Source organism: Alosa pseudoharengus, unplaced genomic scaffold, assembly GCF_046254945.1.
Source record: "Alosa pseudoharengus isolate Yale_2024_CS ecotype anadromous, Long Island Sound unplaced genomic scaffold, YU_APseudo_1.1 YU_APseudo_1.1_scf_21, whole genome shotgun sequence".
NCBI lineage: Eukaryota > Metazoa > Chordata > Actinopteri > Clupeiformes > Clupeidae > Alosa > Alosa pseudoharengus.
Window position 1 is genome coordinate 29,303,292 of NW_027468674.1, and position 23,433 is coordinate 29,326,724.

Here is a 23,433-nt window from a genome sequence, read left to right on the forward strand (position 1 = left end):
TACTCTTGTCACATCTATGATGTTTATTCATGTCATCCTCCTTGTGTGACAGACAGTGAAGCTCACTTCACATAAGTGCTGTGCTTCTGCACTAGGCATGCTCACCAATCAGAAGTGGCCCAACTTCAAACGAAACTTGGGAAATTGAAACACTGAAGCTTGACGTTCAAAAATTATATTGCACATCAAATCGCAATCACAATATCTGTCAGAAATATCTGTCACTAAAACATTTAGATATGTGCTGCAAATTGTGTAGCCCTAGACAGGACCACACAATTGGTAAACATTGCTCTTTAAATACTGTGGGCAGGTTTCGGGAGTAAAGCCCAGCATTGTCTGAATCCCATTTAGCCACAATCTAGCCCCAATTTGGACATGTCACCCTCAGGCCTGCATTCCTGTCAGAGTGGACCACAGTCAGATCTGGTCCTGAGACTGCATGATAGCCATGACATGTTCCCAACTGTGCATCTCAACTGCAGGAAGTAATTAAGATGAGATTGTGACTGTGATACTGTAGGCCTACCGCAGAACCTCAAGACAGGCTGCACACACCCACAGGGCAGCTGGTTCTGAAGCAGGCCTGGTCCGGCTCTGATTTGGCCCAGTGCTGGCAAGGATCCGTTTCAGAATCAACTGGCTATTTGGGTAGGTATCATAACCTCTAGGGAAATCCCTATAATCTAGACTCAGAAATAACACTGATACATACACAAAGATAACACTATCGTCCAAATGCCAGAGGTGATATGACAAAGTGGTGTCTTTCCTTACTAGACAGGGCTGGACTGCAGCCAATCCATAATCCAAACTAAATTCCCTGTGCTTTGTCAACACTATCTCTAATTCCATCAGCATTCGAACTTCATTGTGCTCGCTTAGCCCAGAGGCGGGCAAAGCACAGAGCTGTGCCATAGGCAACTCTACATGAGATGAGACAGCAAGCCAGACTTGAACACACTGATGCCAAGCCCGGGGACACACATAGATTGGGCTTAACTCTTGACAGGTTGCTAGCATTGGGGCAATGAAGATGAAATCTTAATAGGCTGTTATTCAAACTTTCTGTGTAGGTGCAGTTATCTACTATTATCCTATTATTTTACATATGGAGTAGAGTATGCATAGGCACCTATACCCATACTGTTCTATTTTAAGGTATGTCTAGCTATATGATTACTAAAATTTGCATGCCAGGCGGAAAACAAAGGCCAAGTGCAGCTTGAAATAATAAATGTAATTACTATTTAATAACCATTTAATTAAAGATTAACCTCAGTATGTAAAATTAGCAATGAGCTATTATTAATTTTGTTTTCACCATTATGCATATCAAAGGTGTACAGCAGAAATGACTTTTCTTCCTCAAATACCATGAATGTCAAATGCCAATGTGAATGTCTCTGTTAACACAACAGCAATATGGAGAGTCTGGGCATCTCACAGTTGTTAGGTGCCTATGATAAGAAAAATCTGACGGATGAGACTAACAGTTAACGGAGGAATCTGCATTTCAGACTTTGATTTCTGAAGTTAATTCCTGACCTGAACCGATCTCCTAATGACTTTCTAAAGCATTTCATTGATCATTGCTTGACTGCAGCCCAGAGGTTTTGGCACAAGAACCACAAACAGTACTTTAAAACTCCTTGGGAATTCCCCCTGGGACCTAAAGACCTCACAGAAAATAGACGACAACAACAGAAGTGCTGTACAACTTCACAAATCAGAGAATGAGAACATTTGCTAACAACCAGAGCAGAGAGGGGCTTCACTTCCCCACAGTGATCCACCCAGAGCAAGGAGACTTTTAAAGGAATGTGAAATTCTAAATACTGCCAAAAGAAAATTACGACAGAGCTTGACACATTTTACGTATGCGTTGTGCGTCCCTTGTGAAACAGCATGAAGACCCCTTTGCTGAAGTAATCGCAATTGCTTTAGATAAGCAGGCCATTAGGCCAATGCAATAACAGATGAATGAAAGAAAGAAAGAAAGAAAGAAAGAAAGAAAGAAAATTGTTGAGTTGGTGTCAACTAAGCTATTTATGTTGTAGGCCTAGTAGCCTTGATTATGAATAATAATGGTAGGCTTACAGTGTTGCCCTCATTGTAGATAGACAAGGTTACACTCTAGAGAAAACAATGAATGTTGAAGAGTTGTTCATCAGGGAGAGTTGTGATCAGTTGATGATGTTTACCACCCTACTATAGGAAAGGAGACCTACACACTGACCCCTATCGATTTGTAATGGAAATAATAACTTATAAACTGATACTGTATAGCACTGTATTCAACCATTTTTTCACACGAGCAGGGCAACTACAAATTGACTCCTGAAAACTGTCAATTAGCTCTACAAGCTTTGATGTAGCCTACCATACGGTTAACAGCTTCAAGAGTCATTGTAGACTAGTTGACTACATTCACGTAGCCTATAAATAAAATATATAATTAAATATGTAACATTTTCGCCAAATTAAGAGCAAACTTAGCCAATTCTTTCACTTAATTGCGCAATGTTTTTCACTTCTGTATAGGCCTACCAAATCTATCTGCCTAAAACTCCGCGTGTTGTGTATACACACTTTTAAAGGTAAACGCTACTCTTGGTCGATGTTGTCGTTGTGTTTTGTACACTTTTTTACAACAGTAGCAGTACTTGGGTTTTTTCGATTAAGAGGATTGGGTTTACCTAATAACATGATCTCCAGTTTCTTACGGTCCACTCGGAATCTCTCCTCAGTCCACTCCGGGTCTGGCGGGACAGGGGGCCCACCGGTGTCATCCTCTGAGACGGGAAGAGGGGAGTCAGTGCTGCGCTCGCTGTTGGAGCCCGGGTCAGACTGTTGGAGGTATCCGCTCAAGGAATCGCACTGAGCGGCCATGGCTTCAACAATGCACCGCTCTTGCCACAGCGCCACACACTGTGTTCCAGAACTTCCAAAGCTTAACTTCTAGTCAAACTCATCCCTCCTTGGTCTTGCTGAAGAATAACCGTCAGTCATTGTGTGGACCGTATTTATTTCAACTAAACTGTTGCCTTTTCTTCTTCAGCAAAGCACCGCCCTTACGCTGGCTGCATCCAAGTTGGACCAGAGGACAGCATGTTTGCAAACTTCCAAGTTCGTGCGTGCGTTTTAAACTACAGTAAACCCTCCCCCAAATACATCGCGAGCGTCCACGCTGTAGCGATGCATTGCCCTACCTATAATTGAACACATTGGCTTTAAAATGAACTAACTGAAACTAAAAACTCAGTAATTTGAACATATTTCAAATGTTAACGCTCACCCATTATAACGGTTGTAGTTTATGTTGCAGCAGTCATTTAAGAAAAGGATAGCAAGGTAGGCTTATGCCAAATAAAATAATTCCTACTAGCTAAGTAAATGCAGAGTAAAGTAAGAATTTCAACTAGCAAAGTAAACTAGTAAATGCAGAGTAAAAGTATCACTTGATGCCATGCGGTAATGCATGCGTAATCACAGTAATGCCATGCGCACAGCATGCGTAATGCAAAATAAAATAAACATATCAATATTTTGGTATAAATCAGTATGGCTTTCGACTTTGAGCTTGTATTGTGTACAATGCTTGTAAATTGATTGTAAATGTTGGTCATTTTGAATATCAATGACCATCATGACCACAAAAGGGAGTAAAGCCTAAGCATTTTTTTTATTGGTAAATGCTGCCACCCCATGGATTCGTAGGATAAAAGAAAATCAAATAAGTGGAACTCTAAAGGGAGACATATTTTGTTCTTTGAAAAATTGGCATGAGTCTTATAGCTGGTTTTCTATAACAAAAACACCATTACAAACCAGCACTGCTACTTTGTTAGGCAGTGCGACTTCTGACGGCGAGATCACGTGACTGGAGTATGTGGTTTCAATGTTACAATCAGCTGAGACAGGACTGCTACACGATAACTCTTTATGGTTGAAAAGACAATAGGTGAGATGGCGATTTCGACTTCCAAGTGCGTCTGCATACACGTACTGCCTGAATACTATGTCAACCTAGCCATATACGGGTTATACTTGTGTAGAAGGTCCGAGACGATGCGCAAAACCGGTGTATAACCACAACAAAATGGAGGCTTGTGTTTTGGGACGCTGCGCAGTTGACAGTTCTGCGCGCGAACGTTTGTTTACGGATGTTTGTTTACATGTTTAACATTGCATTGATTAAACGTTTTAAACGAATGTAATTGATCGTTAATAGTCTATCCACGGCGTTATTTTATGTAGCCTGGCTATATGTATATGGTCGACTTCCTGACATTTACAATAGACAATGGATTATAGGCTACATAACGGTATTATAGTTTTTTCTGACTTGATTCGTTTGTGAGTGTTTTCAGAATGACGGACACCGGTGATGGCGATTCCGTGGCTAACCCGGGAGCCTCAAATCCTAGACCGTCTTCCTTCGCGCTCGGCAAGGGAGCCTTGGCCGGACGCATATCACTGAACTCGCCTCCTCCAGGCAGGCTCACCTCTCTGCGGTCCAGAGACCTCACACTAGGCGGCTTTAAAAAGGTCACCAGTCTCCTTGCTCTCCCTGAGCCTCTACTGGCAACATAGTCAAAAGCTAAATGGAAAAAGTAGCCTACTACAAATGTTATGTTTGGGATGTATGATGTGTAACGTCTCTAATGCAAAGCTATATGTGTCCAAAGACATACTGTTGAACAACACATTCCAATCAGATTTATATTATTGCTTTCACAGAAAACCTTTGTGCCTAATGTCCATTCTGTCAGGAAAAGCAAAGATGAGTATGTAGGCTGTCTTAACTACTATACATAATGGTTCACCAAGCCAATACTGCTATGCCTGCCTGTATAACATGTCCCGTAATTTGTCCAAAGACTTAGAGAGGAGACACGCACACCACCTAAAAAGGAGAAGCGAGAGGACAGGCAGAGAGAATCCAGGCGGAGAAGAGAGCGACCTCAGGTCATACAGTCACACTCAATTTTTGAGCAAGGTCCTGCTGACACTATTAGGAAAACAGGTAAAACATTATTGCAAACCTTATCACAAATACACACATTTTCTCCTGTTGCTGAGTGTTAAAGTATGGCAGTCTTTACCAACACATTACTCTTTCTGTCTTATCCTACTCTCACCCAGGCAGCTGGGGCAACACAGACCTGAGTGATTGTGGACCCTCACTCATGACAAAATGTGTGAAAAAGGAAAAGAAAGTGACACAGGAAGACGAAAGTGAGATTTTACAAAAACTACAACGCGATGATGTAAGTCTTTAGTCTCATAATAACAGATAAGCCCCTAACTACGGCATATTGTCATCATGTGCTGTGGAAATTATGGAAATAGTTAGGCTATGTTAAAACAATGTTATTACATACTTATTACTTGAATTGAAACAAAGTGTTATAAACGCATGGAAGCTTGTATGCACAATAACATTTCTGCATCAATGTTTTTTTCCCCCTAGTTTTTAGATGACCCTGGCCTTAAAAACGATGTGCGACAGAGGCCTATCCAGCTCCCACTGTATCAGTCAAGCAGTTTCCTACTGGAGTCCTCAGCCTCTTGTAAGTTAGTTCACTTGATAGCACAGCTTTGGCATGAAACAACACTTGGTTCCATCTGATTGTGTGGTCCAGTAAATCCAGTAAGAATGAAAGCTTTAACTTGACTCTACCAAGACCCGGGTTCGCATTTGATCCGTGGTCATTTCCTGATCTCACCCCCATCTCTCTCTCCCACTCACTTCCTGGCACCTCACAGCGCTATCTAAATAACGTTCAACAGCTCTGTACTCTGCATAAATATGTACAATGTGTTTTGAAAGGAGAGCTCAAAACACATCATGTAAATTATCCACTGCATGGTTTGAAGTTTGCCTTTTGTGGCAGAGATGAGACAACTTGAGTAAGTGTGAAACCCTTCAGAGGAAACTACTTTCATGCAATGCATGTGGCCATCCCTTTTTTCTTTTCAAACAGGCAAAGAGAAGACAGTTACAGAAAGTAGAGCCCCAGTGGGTCTGGGATGTGTGGGTCCTCAGCAGCCAGCAGTGGGGGAACTCTTTCAGCAGCTCAGCCTCTCTGACCAGGAGGAACTGCTCTTCATCCAGCTACCCGACACCATCCCAGGCCAACCAGCATCAACAAGCACTGAGACATCCGCTAAAAAGGACAACAAGCCTGATGATAAGAATCCCAGTAAATTAAAAACACAGGTAAAGTATGTTAGAGGGGTATTCCAAGGCTGTGGTTTGGTCACAACGTCAATTCAGAGTGGCCTAATGGTAAAGAAGAGCTGTATGGCATTGCTTTTGGAGAATGAAGGGCTCTTTATTTAGGTTTACCACTTAGTTATTTTATCCACGTTTGTCACTGAACCATCTACAAATTGTATGCATGTTTAGAGTGTAAACATCTCTTGTCACAATCCGTTGCCATCCTCCTCAGGAGCCCACGGGAAAAGAGAGTGCACCTGTTCTAGCAGATTTCTCGGAAGGGCTGATTGGCAAACTGCAGATCCGGAAGTCTGGCAAAGTGCAGCTGGTGCTGGGGGACATCAAACTGGACGTGTCCGAGGGAGCAGCTTTCTCCTTCCTACAGGTACTCACCATCTGAGTGTCAAACACACACACACACCTGTCAGCAGATATCAAAAGGGCCTTTCATCTAAGAAAGAGTGGTTTTAATTGACTAGAGATATATGACAATATAAGAATGTGTGTCAAAAGAGTAGTATACATCGCACACTGGAGGGTATATTTTGCTGACTTTATTTGGCGTGAACAACGCGTTTCGGAAGTTGCTTCATCAGGTTCACGTTCACAGTCAATCTGACACCCACAGGTGAAATAGGTGGTAACATCATCACATGACCACACCTGACCCAGTGAAAGTACTCCACACTCTAACACACCAGAAATTGCAATCAATATCATCAATTCAATATCCTGCATATTTTAGCTTGCATATAGGCCTACATATACACAATCTATGTCATTTAAGCATATTTGTATCAAAAAACATATTGCATCAAAAATACAATAGATTTTTTCGGTCATTACCCATATCAACCAACAATTAATTTACATAGAAAAATACACTCTATACAAAAATATACTCTATTTACAAAAATATAATCTATTTACAAAAATATACTCTACATACACATCTTATCCCAAGAATACACTTAAATCCAGTACCTCATTTAGACCGTATGGTTCTACTGTGTTGAGTTCATGTATCCAAAAGGCCTCTCTCTGTAAGGGCTGTATTTTCGGTCACCAGCGCATGGCGTAAAGTTCGTTATTCACCGGCGCGAAGTTGAATTCGTTATTTTGCATGTTTATTTTTTAAGCATTGCGCCCAGGGGTGTGGCAATTAATAACCTAGGGAGGGACCTGGCGCATTATCTAAAAATCGCTATCATACACCACCTAAACCTGGTCAGACGTCAATGGCGAGTTGTTCATATGCTATTTTAAGAGCGCATGTCAACAGTCATATTGGCAGGTGCACGCACCATCCTTCTATCATTCATGAACGCACACCAGCGCACGTCCATGCAAAGCATTACAAATTGCACGATTACAATGGGAAACATAATTAGAATAAAGATATTACGAAATACTGTACATCTCATGATGAGTAGTTATTCACCATCATTTGCAAATTGGTAATGACGGTTAAAAGTGATTAGGGGAGAGGCGAGAGACACGTATGGAGCACAGCTGAAGACGCACTGTCACGAGATATAAGCAACTCCTCTGCAGGATAAATGTTGTTTTATTCAGTCATTTGAGCAACATTAGGGTAAGTGTTGCTTTTTCCAGCCTATGTTTTCGATGGTAACCCATTGTCAGTCAATAGTGAAAGCAACTGCATATAACTGTCTTGTCGTTGACTGACTCCTTGGTGAAGTTAGTTTCACTTTGCCAATGAGTTCAAATAATAGACGAGTGCAAATGCATGAAGGCTATGCTAGGTTTTAGTAAAGCATGGTTTAAGAATGACTATTCCATACGGTCTCGCAAGCAGCCTCCTTCAAATGCGCCATTGAATGCCAAAATACCGATGCATTTATTTGACATATCGCGCATTGCGCCGTTAAAGGGAATGACAGATGTCATTCTCATTGGTTTAAAATGATGTTACGCCCCAAACACACCCATATGACTGATTAAAAGACCTAGGAACACCTTGTTACGCCATGCGCTCCACTTTTGAGAACGAAACCCCTCCCAATGTGAACTGGACATCCTACTAAATTTGAATAGACTTTTGACGAGTGACGATGCACTTTAGAATGTCATGATAGGGCCCTAAAAGTTGTTTAATTAAATTACCTCCTCGTGGCTGAGGTTTGATCCTCTCAATACCTATAAACTTAAGGGTAGTGCCTGGTCCATGACTCTTATCTCTATAATGCCTTGCGATTGCATAATCAAAGTTACCATTTCTGATTGCTGCTTTATGTTCCGCAATTCTTAATTTTAAATTGCGTTTAGTTTGCCCTATGTACATTAGTCCACAAGGACATTTTAACATATATATGACATGAGTTGAGAGGCAATTAATAAAATCTTTAATTTCATATTTCTTGCCAGAATGGGGGTGACTAAAAGACTTTGTGTGAAATGTATTTGAACAATGTGCGCATTTCCCACATCTGTAATTGCCATACACCTGTTGAGCAAGCCAATTCTTCCTGGGGGGTTCTTGAAATGTAGAGCTGACCACCATATCTTTAATGTTTTTGCCTCTTTTAAAACAAAATTGAGGTTTTAAAGACGACAGGTGACTAAGGCTAGGGTCACATTTTAGAACTTCCCAATGTGTTTTAACAATTTGTTTAATCTGTTTGGAAGCCGTACAATATTCCGACACAAAGGTTACCTGACTACCATCTGAATTTTTGGGCGAGGGATCCAATAAGTCCGTCCTTTCTCTTTTGTTAGCTTTTTCAATCGATTGGTCGATGAGGGTCTGATCATATCCTCTTTGAATGAATCGTTGGGACATTTCTTTGACTTTGATTTTGTAATCATTTTCATCACTGCATATTCTTTTTAATCTTATAAACTGTCCATATGGGATGTTTTTAATGGTATGTTCAGGATGGTAACTTGATGCATGTAGGATAGTATTCCTATCAGTACTCTTTCTAAAGATCGATGTCTGTTTGCATTGACAGTTATCTGTAGGTCAAGGAAATGTATTTTGTCACAACTATGTTCCATAGTGAAGCGCAAAGATGGATGAGTACCATTGATGTAATCATTAAACTTCAACAATTGATCTTCAGAACCCATGAATATTACCAAAATGTCATCAATAAAACGCTTAAAAAACAGGATATTATCCTTAAATGGGTTGTTATTGAAAACATACCGGTCTTCCCACAAACCCATAAATACATTGGCATAATTAGGGGCAAATGGAGAACCCATGCTTGTTCCTTGGGTCTGTAAAAAGTATTTATTATTAAACATGAAATAGTTGGACTTTAAAATGAACCTCGTCATCAACATCAGTAATTCAGTTGGAAAAGCATCATCATGTCTAGATGTGAGGTAAAAATGCATGGCCTCCAACCCACCCTCATGAGGGATGTTAGTATACAAGCTTTCAACATCAAAAGTTACAAGGAAAGACTTTTCTGGTATATATAAATCATCCAGCAGCTTCAAAACATCTCTGGTATCAGCAACGTAAGAAGGAAGAGTGCACTATTACCTTAAGAAAATGGTTCACAAATTGGGACAGGTGTTCAGACAGAGAATCTTTACTTGCTACTATAGGTCTCCCTGGGGAGTTTTCTAGTTTTTTATGGATTTTAGGTAGTAAGTAAAAGACAGGAGTAACCAGATGCTCAGTTTTTAAGAATTTATATTGACTTTTTGTTAACCATTTATTTTCTAGAGCATTAAGCAGCAGAGCATCCCTTTCCTTCATGTATTTCTCAACTGGGTTCTGTGGTAGTTGTTCATAAAAATGTATGTGGTTTAATTGTCTCATTGCTTCAGTCATATAGTCTTTAGTATTTTGTATCACAATTGCCCCACCTTTATCTGCAAACTTTACAATAATGTTCATATTTCCTCTTAATAAGAATGTGTGTGTTCTATAATTTATATTTTTTTACAGTGCATTTCTTCTCAGATATGAGATTTTTGTTTCAAATAGCTAGTGTCACATTTGATACATGTATACACACATCTGACACAGAACAGGTGCATTTCCCAAAAACAAGGTTGAGCTAATGGTGGCCAAAACTACAAGCATTCTTTCTTTGTTAATATGGTGGTAGATCAATAGCATTTCAGGACTTTTAAGTTTCAAGTTTCCCACACATGGACAAGCTTAACTTGTCAGGACTTTTCAAACTTGTCAGGACTTTTCAGACAAGTTTCCCACACATGGACAAGCTTAACTTGTCAGGACTTTTCAAACTTGTCAGGACTTTTCAGACAAGTTTCCCACACATGGACAAGCTTAACTCCTTTTTTTTCCATTTGAGTTCTCTTAGTCTTGGCCTAGTGTCAATTTTTACTAGGCTTAATCCATGTACAGGAACCTTACCCTGAATGTGTTGTTGCTAACACTGATCTCTTTGTCCACAGCAATTAGTGTCGGTGCGTCTCTCTGATGGCCTCACCGGTGACATGAGTGTGCTGGGTAACGTCCAGCACAAGTTGGTGTGCTCTCCAGACTTCCAGACCCTCCTTCAGGGTGTCAAGCGACCTTCTGGCTCCTCCTCGGGAAAGTCCTGATCCTAATACAGCTTGCCGACCACACAGCTATTTTTAAACTTATTTCATGTAAATACACTATTTAAGGCTCATTTTTTTGTACTCATGTGCTTGAATGTCTGTAAAAAAGATAATGGCATGTTATTTTTTTATTTAGAAAACATGTTTATTGAATAAAGATGTAGAATACAAAATCATGGTTCTACTTGATAAGCATGATAAGCAATAACATTCGTTTACGTATGACAAACTACAAGGGGTAGTAACTCGTTTAAAGCTGGCTTCCTCAATGAAGCTTTTTCAAGTGAGGTTTGAATATTCAAGCTGAATCAGCTGATGACTAGAGCTTATTTTGACTTTCTGTGGCCTTTTGTTAATCAGCAGGTCAGTTCAGTGTTTCAGTCCTTCCATAGCAGAGTTCATTTTTTTATCAACAACTGGTTAAACATGGCCACAGACGATATCAAAACAAACAAGATGAATTATCACCGGCAACATCAAGCCTCCAAGTCTGCAAATTCAATGAACACCGAATTTTAGATGTTTTTAGTTTGAACTTGAAACATCACAACAACCATGAAGGCCAGGAATGAACCAAAACTGAATATAACAAATCATAAACTCACAGTTTTATGTGTGAACGATAGGGGGAGATTATTTCACAGTTTTGAGTAGTTTCATGCCTTCAACACTATGCGTATACAGCTCTAATGACACAACAGAGAACTCCCTTTCCTGCGACATGTTTTTATTCAGGACGGAGGGTCAGTTAACACTTTCGGGGGTTTCTAAATGGACACCCGAGCTCACGCCTTCTTTGTGGTTCTTACAGTCTTTTTTATCCCTTTTGTCGCGGTCGTATTTTGCTTCGCTGGTGTCTTTTTGGCTGCCGTTTTTGACTTTGTGACTTTGGACTTGGCCGTCTTCTTGCCAGCCTTGGTGGTCAAGGTCCTCCTGGTGGTCCTCTCCTTCCTCCTGATCAGGTCCTGCCTGCCAATCTCCACCATGTGCTCCTCCCACGTCTTCATCTCATTCTTGTAACGCACTTTGTCGTCCTCTGCAAGCTGCAGGTACACCTGGAGAAGGGTGTTGAGAAGAGTGATTAGAGAGAGACTGCTCATCATTATGACCAATAGGCCACATGCACGAAAGGATCTCGGTGTGCTCGTTTGTTTCTGGCTCGTTTGTTTCAACCTGCCGCTATTATTAATGTAATTGTCTACACGGACCCGGTTGGGTGCTGCTCCTAGTGAATTAGTATGTTGCGATAAAGAAGGATTTGTGCGTGTGTTAAAATTATTTTTATTGAGTAAATGAGATATTCAGTATCGGAGTGAATATGTAAGGAACAGAAGATGCCATTACAACACAGTTTACGCTCCACCGGAAATAAATGAGCTACCTGAGGAGCCGTTCGTGCACGTAGAATATTGCACAAACAAGACAGTATCTAGCAAAATTGTCGGTTCATGTCAACTTGTTGCAATTAAGCAATGATTGTCTATTACTAAATAACTCTGGTTTAAGTATTTGTCATAGGAGAGGTAATGTTGTTAAGGTGAAACTTGACAGCCAGACTCACCTGCTTCTGTGTAATGTAAAGGTTTTTCCAGTCCTCCAACAGCGATTTCATCTTAGCCTGAGAACAAAAAGCATGTTACTTCCTTTGGGTATCAATGTATCAATGAACTAGGCACTCCTTAAAGTCTCAACAAGTCAATTGGGCCAACCTGACAACCTTACACCATCACAAATACATCTCCATAAGAAGTAACACATCAGTATCACACCACACATATTCATTTCATTAAATCCCATACTCTTGTCAGTTTACTTCCTGTTCAAATTATGTCCAACATAGAGCTCTCCTGAGGCGTTAGAACGAGGTAAACAGAGGACCACCTACAGGAAAACAACCATATTCATCATCTTGATGGTGTTTCAGACCATTACCTGCATTGTAACTCCCCGTGCCTCTTCAAAATGCTCCGACATAAAAATGTTGAAGCCTGTTCTGGGTCGCTTGGGTTTCCCCAGGGTATTCAGCTCCTAGAGGCAGAGAAATTACAATCTCTCATATGCAATCATATGTAAACAGTTCCTTTAGAGTCTCAGGCTTGTCTTTATAGCAGCTCCAAAGTTTCTTAAATTTCACTTACTATGTCCGCCCACTCGGCCTACACAGTGCAATGCTTTTGCTGTAAACCGGAGTGTCACACAAATAGTATTTCAGAATTCCACACGATAGGCTCCATGTAGTGAAGGTAAGTTTCTGGTTTTGTTGTTTGATTGTTACCAGCTATAGCCATGCCAGTTCATAATGACGCATTACCTAGTATTTTGTACACATACTAAAGTTGTAGTAATAGAGCGTGACAGATAAGAGGTTGGGGTGGGGACTCACCCTCTTCTTCCTGATGGCTTTTCTTTTAGCCCTTTTCTGTCTCTTCTCTTCCACCATGGCTGCAGACTGTGCGGGGGTCAGCTGGGCCTGGTACCTCTCCATGATCGTCTTATACTGGTTCCGCTCAGACAGAGCTGCCTGCTCAAAGGGCTACGAGACAAACATTTACAGAGGACAATGTTAAGAATGTTCTGTAGTGCATAGTAATAATAGGACTTGGGTAATAATACAGAAAAACACACGTTGATCAGTAAACAATACAGTAGATATTTTGTGCAGATGTGAGGAGATTTTGTTCCTCAATAGTGATTAATAGTGAATGTCAAAATGATGTTCTAGTGGTGGTGTAGACAGACAGGCGTGGATAAATGCAAGGACTAAATAGGCTGCAGACTAGAGGCCTCATATAAACAACAGATGTTAAGCCAAAGCACTTAAAAATTAGACAAGTGATTTACTACTAAAAAAAAAAAAAAAAAAAAAAAAAAAAAATATCAGATAAAAAGCATAAAAGGAATAAATTATGAGAATCAAAATAATATATAATATTAAAGCCTAAGGCAAATCAAATATTAATAAAGTTGAGAAAACAAAATGCAAATGAATAATAAATAGATTTAACACTGTCAACGGTGGAGAAGGATTTAATATGGGATTATGGAAAATTATTCAAGAGCCGAGATGCAACAACAGAAAAGGCCCAGTCCCCTTTGGATTTGAGGTGTTAGAAGAGGACCAGAGTTTACGTTAGCCGGCACCAGAGTGCGCAACTTCACTGAATGAATGTACAGTACCCTTCTTCACTGCTTGTACAAAGCTGCTCTTAAACAAACAGCTGGTGCCGACTACGCTTAATACACTGCATTGTTGAAATATATAGTTTGTGATTTAGTGCCGTTTAAATGTATAAGCAATTAAATGACTATTTAAAACATGTCCGGCAGTATGTCTGGTATTCTAGAATATTACCAGACATTTTGTTTGGTTAAAAAAAAAGTCTAGCGTAACCTCTGAAGGGGAAAGAGTAGTTTCTGACTTCTGTCATTGCTAGCAAGATAGATAGCTGCTATATGATCTGACTGAAAACAGATTTATCATACATGACTATTAAAGAGTTGTTTGTTGTTCTGTAAGAATGTTGTCTTATGTGGGCTAACGGTGTTGTCTTATGGAAGTATTTGGTTGTTCAGTTATTTCTATTTAAGGATGGTGCTTCAGTTAAATTGTTGACACACAGTAAGAGGGCCCGCAGAAAAGGTAGACACGAGGCCCATGACCCAATCTGCCTATGTAGATGCACACTCTAAGGGAAGTGAAACACATTGTTTTAATATGTTGCCAAAATGTGTTTGTTTATCTCCAATGTAAGTCTCTAAAGAATACAAGACAACTTACTCGTTTTTGCTCAGGTGTTAGCACCCTCCATTGCTCCGCAATCTTTTTGATAACTTCAACAGCTTTGACATCTGAAATCAGCAAAGTTGTGCATGTCTTACAAGGACGAGATCTGGCAACGAACCTTGATTTTCCACATTTCACTGCAATCCTCTAAAAAATGTTCTACATCCAAAATACTCCTGTCTTATTATTCAAAGAGCATTTATTACAAAGGGTTGAAATGGTAATGCATTTTTTTAATGACACCTATACTTTTTGTAGTGTTGTTGACAAGTCAGTATTTTCCTTGGAATGTTGACCTTTGTGATTTGATATTTCTTGAACCTTGGTGACTATATGCATATTACTCTAAGCATTGAGCAATGTAACTTCTATAATCCAAACATCACACACATTTCTAGGTCTGGAAAATAGTCATTCATAATTGCACTTTCACAGACCTGCGCACGCTCCCTGTACACAACAAGCTGACATGGTTTTACCTGGATATTGTTTAATGACTTGCAGCCGCTGCTCTTTCACAAATCGCATGTACCCTGTGAGTGGTCTTTTGGGTGGACCCCCAGCAGTCGTGCTAAAAGGCGTAGCTGCTGTTATCGCACATGTGCACCTGAAAAACAACACACAAATTCATCTGGCAGCCTACACGTCTAAACCTCAACACATTCCTTGAGCTTAATCAAGCGTGACATACAAAGCATTAGCTACTGCAAAATACTATATTTATATTGTCAATAAATTCTGAATACAAGGACTGAAAACGAGAGGGCAGATAGACAAAGTGCACTGCAGAATGTCTCGGGCTAACGCCAGACACAGTAACGTTAGCATGTCAAGTTCACACATTCCATAAGAGCACTAACGTTAGCCATATTCACTTGACAAATACCGCAAAGTCAAGTTAAAGCTTGCTATATAATAGCAAAGGGATGAGCTGGAATAACAAAGACAACAGTATCAATCTCCCGGACATAAGATTACATAGTAACCTCCTAACTTTTAACCTTCTTAGCTAGGTAGCTAACTTACCTTGCAAGAGATGCAGTTGAGAACAGACCAAACGATTTTGTCAAAATGTTGATGCCAGCTGTCATTATGCTTAGGGGAGCCATTTCAGTAGATAACGCAAGACACCTTAATGCAAACGGAAAAAAACAATACAAAAACAGAAATCAAACTTTATCTAGACTGTTATGATTTTGCGTTAGGCCACCCATGCACGCACAGACAAGGCGCCTTAGAAGCACGATTGCATTATGGGAAATGTTCATTTTAGCGTAATAGTTTGTCATTCACAACTGTACTTTCGCTATCTGGAAATGAGTCCAGTGCATTTTTATTTTGTAATTCCATGCACAGGCTTTAATTTCAAGTCGTTGTTCCTTTTAACAGAAACAATCGACGAATAAAGAAATTATAGATATGACATTTTCTTGTTAAATTTAATTTGTGTTTGGAAAGAGAATAAAATGAGAAGATGACTTTTATTTTGAAACATTCAGTTAGCAGAAGCTAGCCTGCGTTGAAGTATCTCCGTGCTCCGTGTTCTACTAGCCTATCAGTATCCACTGTTCACTGGTTCCTCAGACACTCAGGGATACAGAAAGTATTGTGCACCTTTCAAGCAATAAGATCTAATACCCATCGACAGGATTGAAAGACAGTACAATAACGATACCATGGCTCTAAAAAGAATACAAAAGGTACGTAATAAACTGGTTAATACAGACATTAAAAAGTCAGATCATAGATAGCTGAATACTCTTCCCTAGCTAGGGCTAGGTAACCATAACGTCAGTTAACCAGATAAACCTTGTTGGACATCTGCGTACGTTGTGATTTTATGTGATTGTTATTACCAAACTACGCAAGTCTTAATATATCTAGACTTTAATTAACTCCAGTTGGATTATTTGCCTTTAATATTTAACTTTGAAATGCTAATGGTAGCTAGCTACAGTTAACAGTGAACGGTGAAAGGGCTAGCTGCTAATGTTAGCTCGTCGTTGTAGCGTAATTCCGTGGGGCTGTTATCTTTAGAATTTCTAGCTTCTATAATATCATTGTTGTAGAGAAAGATTGTAAAGATATTTGCAGTGGCATGAATATTTGTCCGTTACTAGGTAAATCGTAGTCTACAACAACTAACGCTAGCTTTCCGAACTATTGTTTTCTGGCTTATACAAATGTAACGTTAACATTAACGTTACGACTGACCAGTGAAGTGATGGCTAAGTTAGCTAACTATCGATGCTTTATGTGGGCATTGTGTCACACTTTGTCTGTTAACACTTGTACAGTTAAAATACGGGTTGTGCGGTGTTTTATATGTAGACTTCTATGGTTGTTTGGGAAATCCATTCTGTCGTTTTAACAATAGATCTTAGTGTAGAGCTAGATGTTAGTTTTGGCTGGCTAGTTAAGATTTTCGCTAGTAGTCACTAGTTAGCTACAAGGGATGCAATGGCAGCTAACGTTAGCTAAACAACAAGAAGTTGACATTTAATGGTTCGCTATTCATGTTCATTCAGTTCCTGATTTGAGTTGGCAGTGAACAATTAATACAAGGCTGTCGCACCTGTAAAATTTTAGGAATTGACACTTGACCTAGATCGTTAGATAACTCGGTAAGGTTTAGAAATTCTCAGGTTTAGCAAGCTAATGCGAACGTTAGCAATCTGATGGGAACACTATGGTCAGTTAGCTTACAATAAAGCAAACGAATAGTCACGTCCATCTTTGTTTAACTACCCTGAATGGTGAGCCCAAAAACATTCTGGAAAGAATAATACGCATAGCTAGCTCGTTAAACGTTTGTCCTCTGTGTTGTGGTCTATTGCTGTGTCGCATTGTGTTAATTTTGCACATTGTTCACTTTGTTTGGCGAATCACTGCTTAGCTAGCAAGTCAGCTAGTTAGATTTCACTTGCCAATGTGTTTGATTGAACTAGCTAACAGAACAGGCCTAACAGGCCGATTGTGGTCAATATGTTGCATACACCTACATAAGTATAGTTCCGCAGCTGTATCAAAGTGACCAGAGTAATGTACAAACTATCTAGTGGTAGGAAGTATGAAGGTTTTTTCAGGGTTGCAGCTTCAAAACGGCTCACTAGCTTCATGAGTAAATGTGGAATCCTATAGTTCTACTTAACTTGTTGAACCTGCTCTGTGCTTGATAATCACTTTTGATTTCAAAGAGGAAACATGCCAGCAGAAATGTAGAATTACTAGAATGAGATGTAAGTATTCTGTAATCCTGCTGTCAGAGCAGGACGATGAAGATGATTGTTGAAAACTGAATAAATTTCAGAGATGTGCTGCATTGATCCAGTCCTTTTTGACTGCAACCTTATAAACCACTGGATACATTAAGATTAGAATCCTCTATTGTGCTCTTTGAGTAGGAAGCCTTTGTCATTGAACAATACTAATGACAGCCTGCATTTGTCACAACTTAATTTTGTGGAATGCTCTCCCTTGTGAAAGGTGAAGTCAGACTAATCTATATTTCCGAGTCATTTAAACTTCTTCTGCTTTTGTTTTTGTCTAATTCTCTTGTAGGAGCTCCATGATCTTCAAAGGGACCCCCCTGCCCAGTGTTCGGCTGGACCTGTTGGAGAGGACAGTATGTACAGAAGCTGTCTTGTGGTCCTCTTGTCATGTTTTCTGTGAATTCTTGGTTTCTTTTGTATGTCTTTCCTCTCTTTCTTTGTTTATTCAGGAATATTTTCTCTTGTTTTGCAGTGTTCCACTGGCAAGCTACAATCATGGGCCCTGTGAGTACTCTTGGGCTAAGCCTTCAGAGTTTGGTTGCGTCTTTTCACTACAGCACTTTAGTTTGTATACACATATTTATACCTTTAGTTAGCGCAACATATAGGGCTGACAAAATGAAATGTGTACATTGTTATATTCACACACTTTTTTTTATTTTATTTTATTGCAGAGTGACAGTCCATACCAAGGAGGTGTCTTCTTTCTCACAATTCACTTTCCTACAGATTATCCTTTCAAACCACCAAAGGTAATTACCATTTGCATCTATTATTTGTAATCATTGTTATGTCATGAATGAATCAATCCATTTTATTCAAATAAAGGAAAATCTCACTTTGAACCATGCAGCATTCATTAGTGTGAAGAACAGGCACCCAAGGATTTTGAAAGGTTGGCTCAGAAAGAGTGTATTTTTGATTATGCAAATTAGATATTATTGTCTACATCACATTGAGCATATCTCAGTCAGATTAAAAACAAGAACAGTTGGCTGACTGCAGATTCCTGCCCCTATAGTTTTTCTGTTGAGGTGTGTGTGTAGGGGATTCTGATCCACATCTGGATCATGTAGGATGACCAAGATATGGTGACCCTCCAGCTTGCATGACAATTTGCACACACACACCCTCACTGACCCCCCCCCCCCTCTCTCTCTCACACACACACACACACACATTTTAATTCTTTATTTGGATTGGCAAGTAGGATAAGTATCATGACGAGATCCACATTTTGCTGAAAAGGAGTATCTAATAACAGTTAACAAGTTTAACGCCATGATGTGCACATAAAGGTCACACCTGTGTTTACACATAAAGAGGCTACCAATTACAGCTGACACAAAACAGTACTTTGTCAGTACTAATTTTTTTTACTTTTTCTTGGAGAGTCCACAAATCTGTAGGCCACACACATACATTTTATGTACATGGCCCAGACTACCAAAGATTAAGACAATGGTATTACATTTGTATCTACAGTTATTTAAGGCATTATTCAGGGGTTGATATTTTAACAGGTTTGAGGCATAGCAGGTGTCCATGTAGGCATCAAAAGAACAGCCAATTTCCAGATCTATAACAGATGTGTTGGTTTCATTAATAATACTAAATCACACACACACACACACACACACACACAAACCTAATAGCAATACCCTCTACTGGTAGATCACCAATGCTTTGGTCAGTATAAGAAACTGTGGTGGTGGGAACTGAATACTAATTGTAAAAAGCAGATAACAAATTAATTGTATCATACATAGTGGTAGGCTATTGTAGGAAAGATATGCATTTATTTGTTTAGCAGATATTTTAAATGAATGATATACATTTTCATAAGTTTGTGTGCTCTGTATGGGTATTGGGTATACTGAGGGTATGCGGTATTGCGCCCATAAAAGTCATATTTCATCTTAACATATTCATTGTTTTTTTTTTTAAACACTGAATCATTTTGAGAATTGCAAGTAAATCGTGATTTTCTGTGATTTACAACCTGATGTTAAATGCAGCCTCCTCTCCTCTGACCACAAAAGTTGTAATTCATCTAATGCGCTCATCTCTCCCAGGTTGCTTTCACCACAAAAATATATCACCCAAACATCAACAGTAATGGCAGTATCTGTTTGGATATCTTACGATCACAGTGGTCTCCTGCTCTAACGGTATCAAAAGGTAAGGATGTAAACATATCACAATGCATATGTCTGCGCATATCACCTAAATATTCCATTGGTAAACAGACAGTGATGAAAATGGTTAGAAAAAGTACAAGTAGATGAATGAATGAATATTCTGAATTAAATATTATGTGCTCAATACTGTTTTTATTGTCACATTAACTCCATTATTTTACAAGGGCTTGGATTTTTTTTTTTATTGTCACCTTGTTGTCATGCTCCTTCAGTTTAGCATTTCTGGACAGAATGACTAACGGATAGATGTGACTGGTCCTTTCTGAAACTAGTCCCTACCCCCCCACCCCGTTGGTTACAGAGTGCACCCGGGTGGGAATCACCTTTATAGCTAAACTAAGTACCCTTGATTAGCTTGTAGGGTATAATACTGCACTCAGCTTTGGGATGAACTTCACTTTCCCTAGCGGAAACAGGTTCTGACATAACCATGGATTTGTTTACAGGTATACTCACATTTGTATGAAGCCCATGACCTTTACAGTTATTCATTTGGCAGACACGTTTATCCAAAGCGACTTACAGCAATAGAATAACATTTAAGCTACAGCTACAGCAATAGATTAACATTTAAGCTACAGCCATAGATTAACATTTAAGATACAGCAATAGATTAACATTTAAGATACAGCAATAGAATAACATTTAAGCTACAGCAATAGATTAACATTTAAGCTACAGCAATAGAATACCTTTTAAGCTACAGTGCGGAGAAGACTAAAGCTAGGAATTACCACTGCATCTGTCAATACTAGTACTAGAGGATATGACGCACACCCTCAACAAGTCACCATCGGGACCATCGGGAAAGGGTCGTTGTCAGATAACTGATAGATCTCATAGATGCGTGTGTTTTATTTATGCACAAGTGGCAGATCAAATAGGACTTTGGCACACCTACCTACCCACCCATCCACCTAATGTCAATTGATATCGCTACTCCTTGTCTGATTGTCTGTTATCCTTAACTGTGTTGCAGTTCTGTTGTCCATATGTTCTTTGCTTTGTGACCCAAACCCTGATGATCCTTTAGTGCCAGACATTGCACACATCTACAAATCAGACAAAGAAAAGTGAGTATGTCTTCATGGTTGTATGCCATTAATCATGGTGATTGTACACCCAATATGCAATTTAATTACCGCATAAGGTGTGTAAGCGATACCGTGTATACCAGTCCTATAAGGCACAATTCATTTGTTGTTGTCCAGCCATAATTGAACACAAGTTGGACACAAGGCCTGAATAGTTTAAGTTGTAAGTGCGTTTTGTATTGTAAAATTAAGGTGCTGGAATGAAATTAGCTGGACATGCCATCAAGGAGGTTTTTGTCCTTTTGTCCATTTACTATGTAATCTTAATGATATGAGATCCATGGAATGTGATTGCTCAGCATGGTAAAATAAAGCATGATGGTCAAAAGTGCACCCAGCATGCTAACTTAAGTGTGGGCAAAGGTGTGTTTTTTTTTATGAGAAGATTCATTTGAAGGTAATACTCTGCTTATCAAAACGTAGCACCTCCTTAATAATGTTCTTTGTTATTTATTTATTTCAGATACAACAGACTAGCAAGAGAGTGGACCCAAAAGTATGCAATGTGAAACAACAACAAAACAAACCTTTACAGAACTGGCCATTTTTGAGTCACAAACCACTGTAAATTCCTAGTATCTTAAGAAAAAAAAATAAACTTAGACGATATTATTAAAACACATCATACTGTTAACATTTACCAACTGACATGACCATTTCTAGAGCATAGGAGTTAGGTTTTACGGGTGGAGCACGGACCATAACGGAGGCAGTTTTTGTGGACATGCACATCGTGTGCATTTCGCTCCCCTTTCCACCCTTTTTTGGGCACTTTTTCTCTTTTTTTTCTTCATTTTGTAAATCTTATTTAAGAGAATTGAGACATGGCGTTTTGGTGAGGTGACCAAGTAAAGAGGGAAATTAAGGACTTAAAAATATTGTATTTTTCATTTTTTTTTTGTTTTTAGTTGATCTTCATTTTCATTTAGAGATTTTTATTGTATAGTGTAAAGACTATACTGAATCTATTTTTATTATTTTGCATTAAATATCGATTTTAAAAGTTGTGGTCTTTTTTGTCTTTCCTGCAAAAAATAAGTGTATGTATTTCTCCCAAACTGACCTAACCTCTACACCACTTCATGACCCTATATTATTCTGTATGTATAGAGGTCCTAAATGTGTACTGTATCGGAACGCCCCCTATTACCACCAGTCCCAGGTTTCCGTCCTCTTGTGTGTATGTGTCACTAACTATTAATTTCTATACAAACGGATACAAGGCGGATTCCTAAAGAAACGCACCCACACCACTGGTGTATGTAAATAAGCTGTGTACCAAAAATGACATTTTACCGTGACTCGAAGAGCTGTAAACAGTGTTGTAAGGCTGCGTGTACAAATCTGCTTGGAGCTCCAGTGAAATTTTGAAGTAGTGACGAGAATTCTCGTTCTAACCGTTCATGTGCTGTGTGAAAGGGTGGAAGTAGACGACCCACCAGGCCAGCACTAACCTCCGAGTGTGGTAAACAAAATTGGATATTTCAGGCAGTAAAAGCCCCGGTAAGAACCAAACCAGTTTTGTTCAAATCTACACACATGGCTACTGAAATGTAAGGTTAATTTATCAAATGCTATTTTGAAGTATTAAAAAACGTTGTTTTAGAATTTTCGAACGAAATGGGGGATAATTGGAGGTGTTATATGATGTTTAAATTTGCTGGGTTCTGGTTGAAGCTTCTTTATTTGTACCCATAGATAAATAACACAGGCACTTGACACACATTATCCATATTCTTGACCTAACAACCCATCCAGGTTTATTATCAACTTTTAGACCCATATTTATCCTACAGAACAATTTAATGCTCACCCTCACTGTACTCAAACATAGTTTGAAGTATGTGTCTAGCAAATGCCATATATGCACAGTCCTCAAAGCATTTTTTCTTTATAACAGCCCAATATCGTACAACTCTGTCAGAGATGTGAAGTAGGTGGATTAATCCACTGGGGGGCAGCACTATATAACTATAGTGGACTTTCAACCTGTTAATGTCAGAAGTACTTCAGATGGTATGACTCACCCAACACAATCTGGACTCCTTTTAATTATTCAGATTCTCCAGCCCCTGCCTTTGGTTGCGTAGGGAAGGTGTATTAATGAGTGATTCAGGTATAAAGGCAGAATAATTTATTATGAACAGAATAGACGCCATGATTCACTTGTTAACAACAGACAGTAAAACACTAACTTGTAATTGTCATTCACAACTAACACATTTGCATTTTGAAATGTGCGTAACTTAGGATTTGCTTACCTTTGCTTTTACGGGTAGGCTATTCACAAGTGAAAAATAGG

The 23,433-nt window shown here is 39.2% G+C and overlaps 4 protein-coding genes across 6 annotated transcripts in view; 2 read left to right on the forward strand and 2 right to left on the reverse strand.

Moving 5' to 3' along the window:
• The window catches only part of bicc1 (BicC family RNA binding protein 1), an 85,854-nt gene extending 82,425 nt beyond the window's left edge, over positions 1–3,429 (reverse strand). The window contains exon 1 of the mRNA XM_076298522.1: positions 2,700–3,429. Within this exon, the coding sequence (XP_076154637.1) occupies positions 2,700–2,892 (193 nt within the window). The 5' untranslated portion in view covers positions 2,893–3,429. The remainder of the gene's footprint in view (positions 1–2,699) is intronic.
• Positions 3,430–3,808: 379 nt separating this feature from the next.
• Positions 3,809–10,953, forward strand: LOC143138091 (DNA-directed RNA polymerase III subunit RPC4). 3 transcript variants are annotated; one of them, XM_076298525.1, is made up of 9 exons: positions 3,809–3,964; positions 4,365–4,551; positions 4,744–4,790; positions 4,884–5,029; positions 5,149–5,273; positions 5,477–5,576; positions 5,991–6,226; positions 6,459–6,611; positions 10,631–10,953. In XM_076298525.1, exons 2-9 carry the CDS (start codon positions 4,375–4,377, stop codon positions 10,778–10,780), a joined length of 1,134 nt encoding a protein of 377 aa, XP_076154640.1. In that variant the 5' UTR covers positions 3,809–3,964; positions 4,365–4,374; the 3' UTR covers positions 10,781–10,953. The 3 variants fall into 3 exon arrangements, with proteins under 3 accessions (XP_076154640.1, XP_076154638.1, XP_076154639.1); XM_076298523.1 differs by having other exon boundaries at positions 3,811–3,964; positions 4,374–4,551; XM_076298524.1 differs by lacking the exon at positions 3,809–3,964 and having other exon boundaries at positions 4,120–4,551.
• A 4-nt stretch (positions 10,954–10,957) lies between these two features.
• On the reverse strand, positions 10,958–15,802 carry tfam (transcription factor A, mitochondrial). The gene is made up of 7 exons (XM_076298526.1): positions 15,591–15,802; positions 15,044–15,171; positions 14,559–14,629; positions 13,164–13,313; positions 12,713–12,808; positions 12,342–12,398; positions 10,958–11,835 (listed from the first exon to the last, which is right to left on the reverse strand). The coding sequence occupies exons 1-7, from the start codon at positions 15,671–15,673 to the stop codon at positions 11,566–11,568; spliced, it is 855 nt and encodes a 284-aa protein (XP_076154641.1). The 5' UTR covers positions 15,674–15,802; the 3' UTR covers positions 10,958–11,565.
• A 272-nt stretch (positions 15,803–16,074) lies between these two features.
• Positions 16,075–22,137, forward strand: ube2d1b (ubiquitin-conjugating enzyme E2D 1b). The gene is made up of 7 exons (XM_076298528.1): positions 16,075–16,264; positions 18,126–18,189; positions 18,309–18,340; positions 18,511–18,588; positions 19,912–20,017; positions 21,017–21,110; positions 21,595–22,137. Exons 1-7 carry the CDS (start codon positions 16,241–16,243, stop codon positions 21,638–21,640), a joined length of 444 nt encoding a protein of 147 aa, XP_076154643.1. The 5' UTR covers positions 16,075–16,240; the 3' UTR covers positions 21,641–22,137.
• Positions 22,138–23,433: the final 1,296 nt, after the last annotated feature.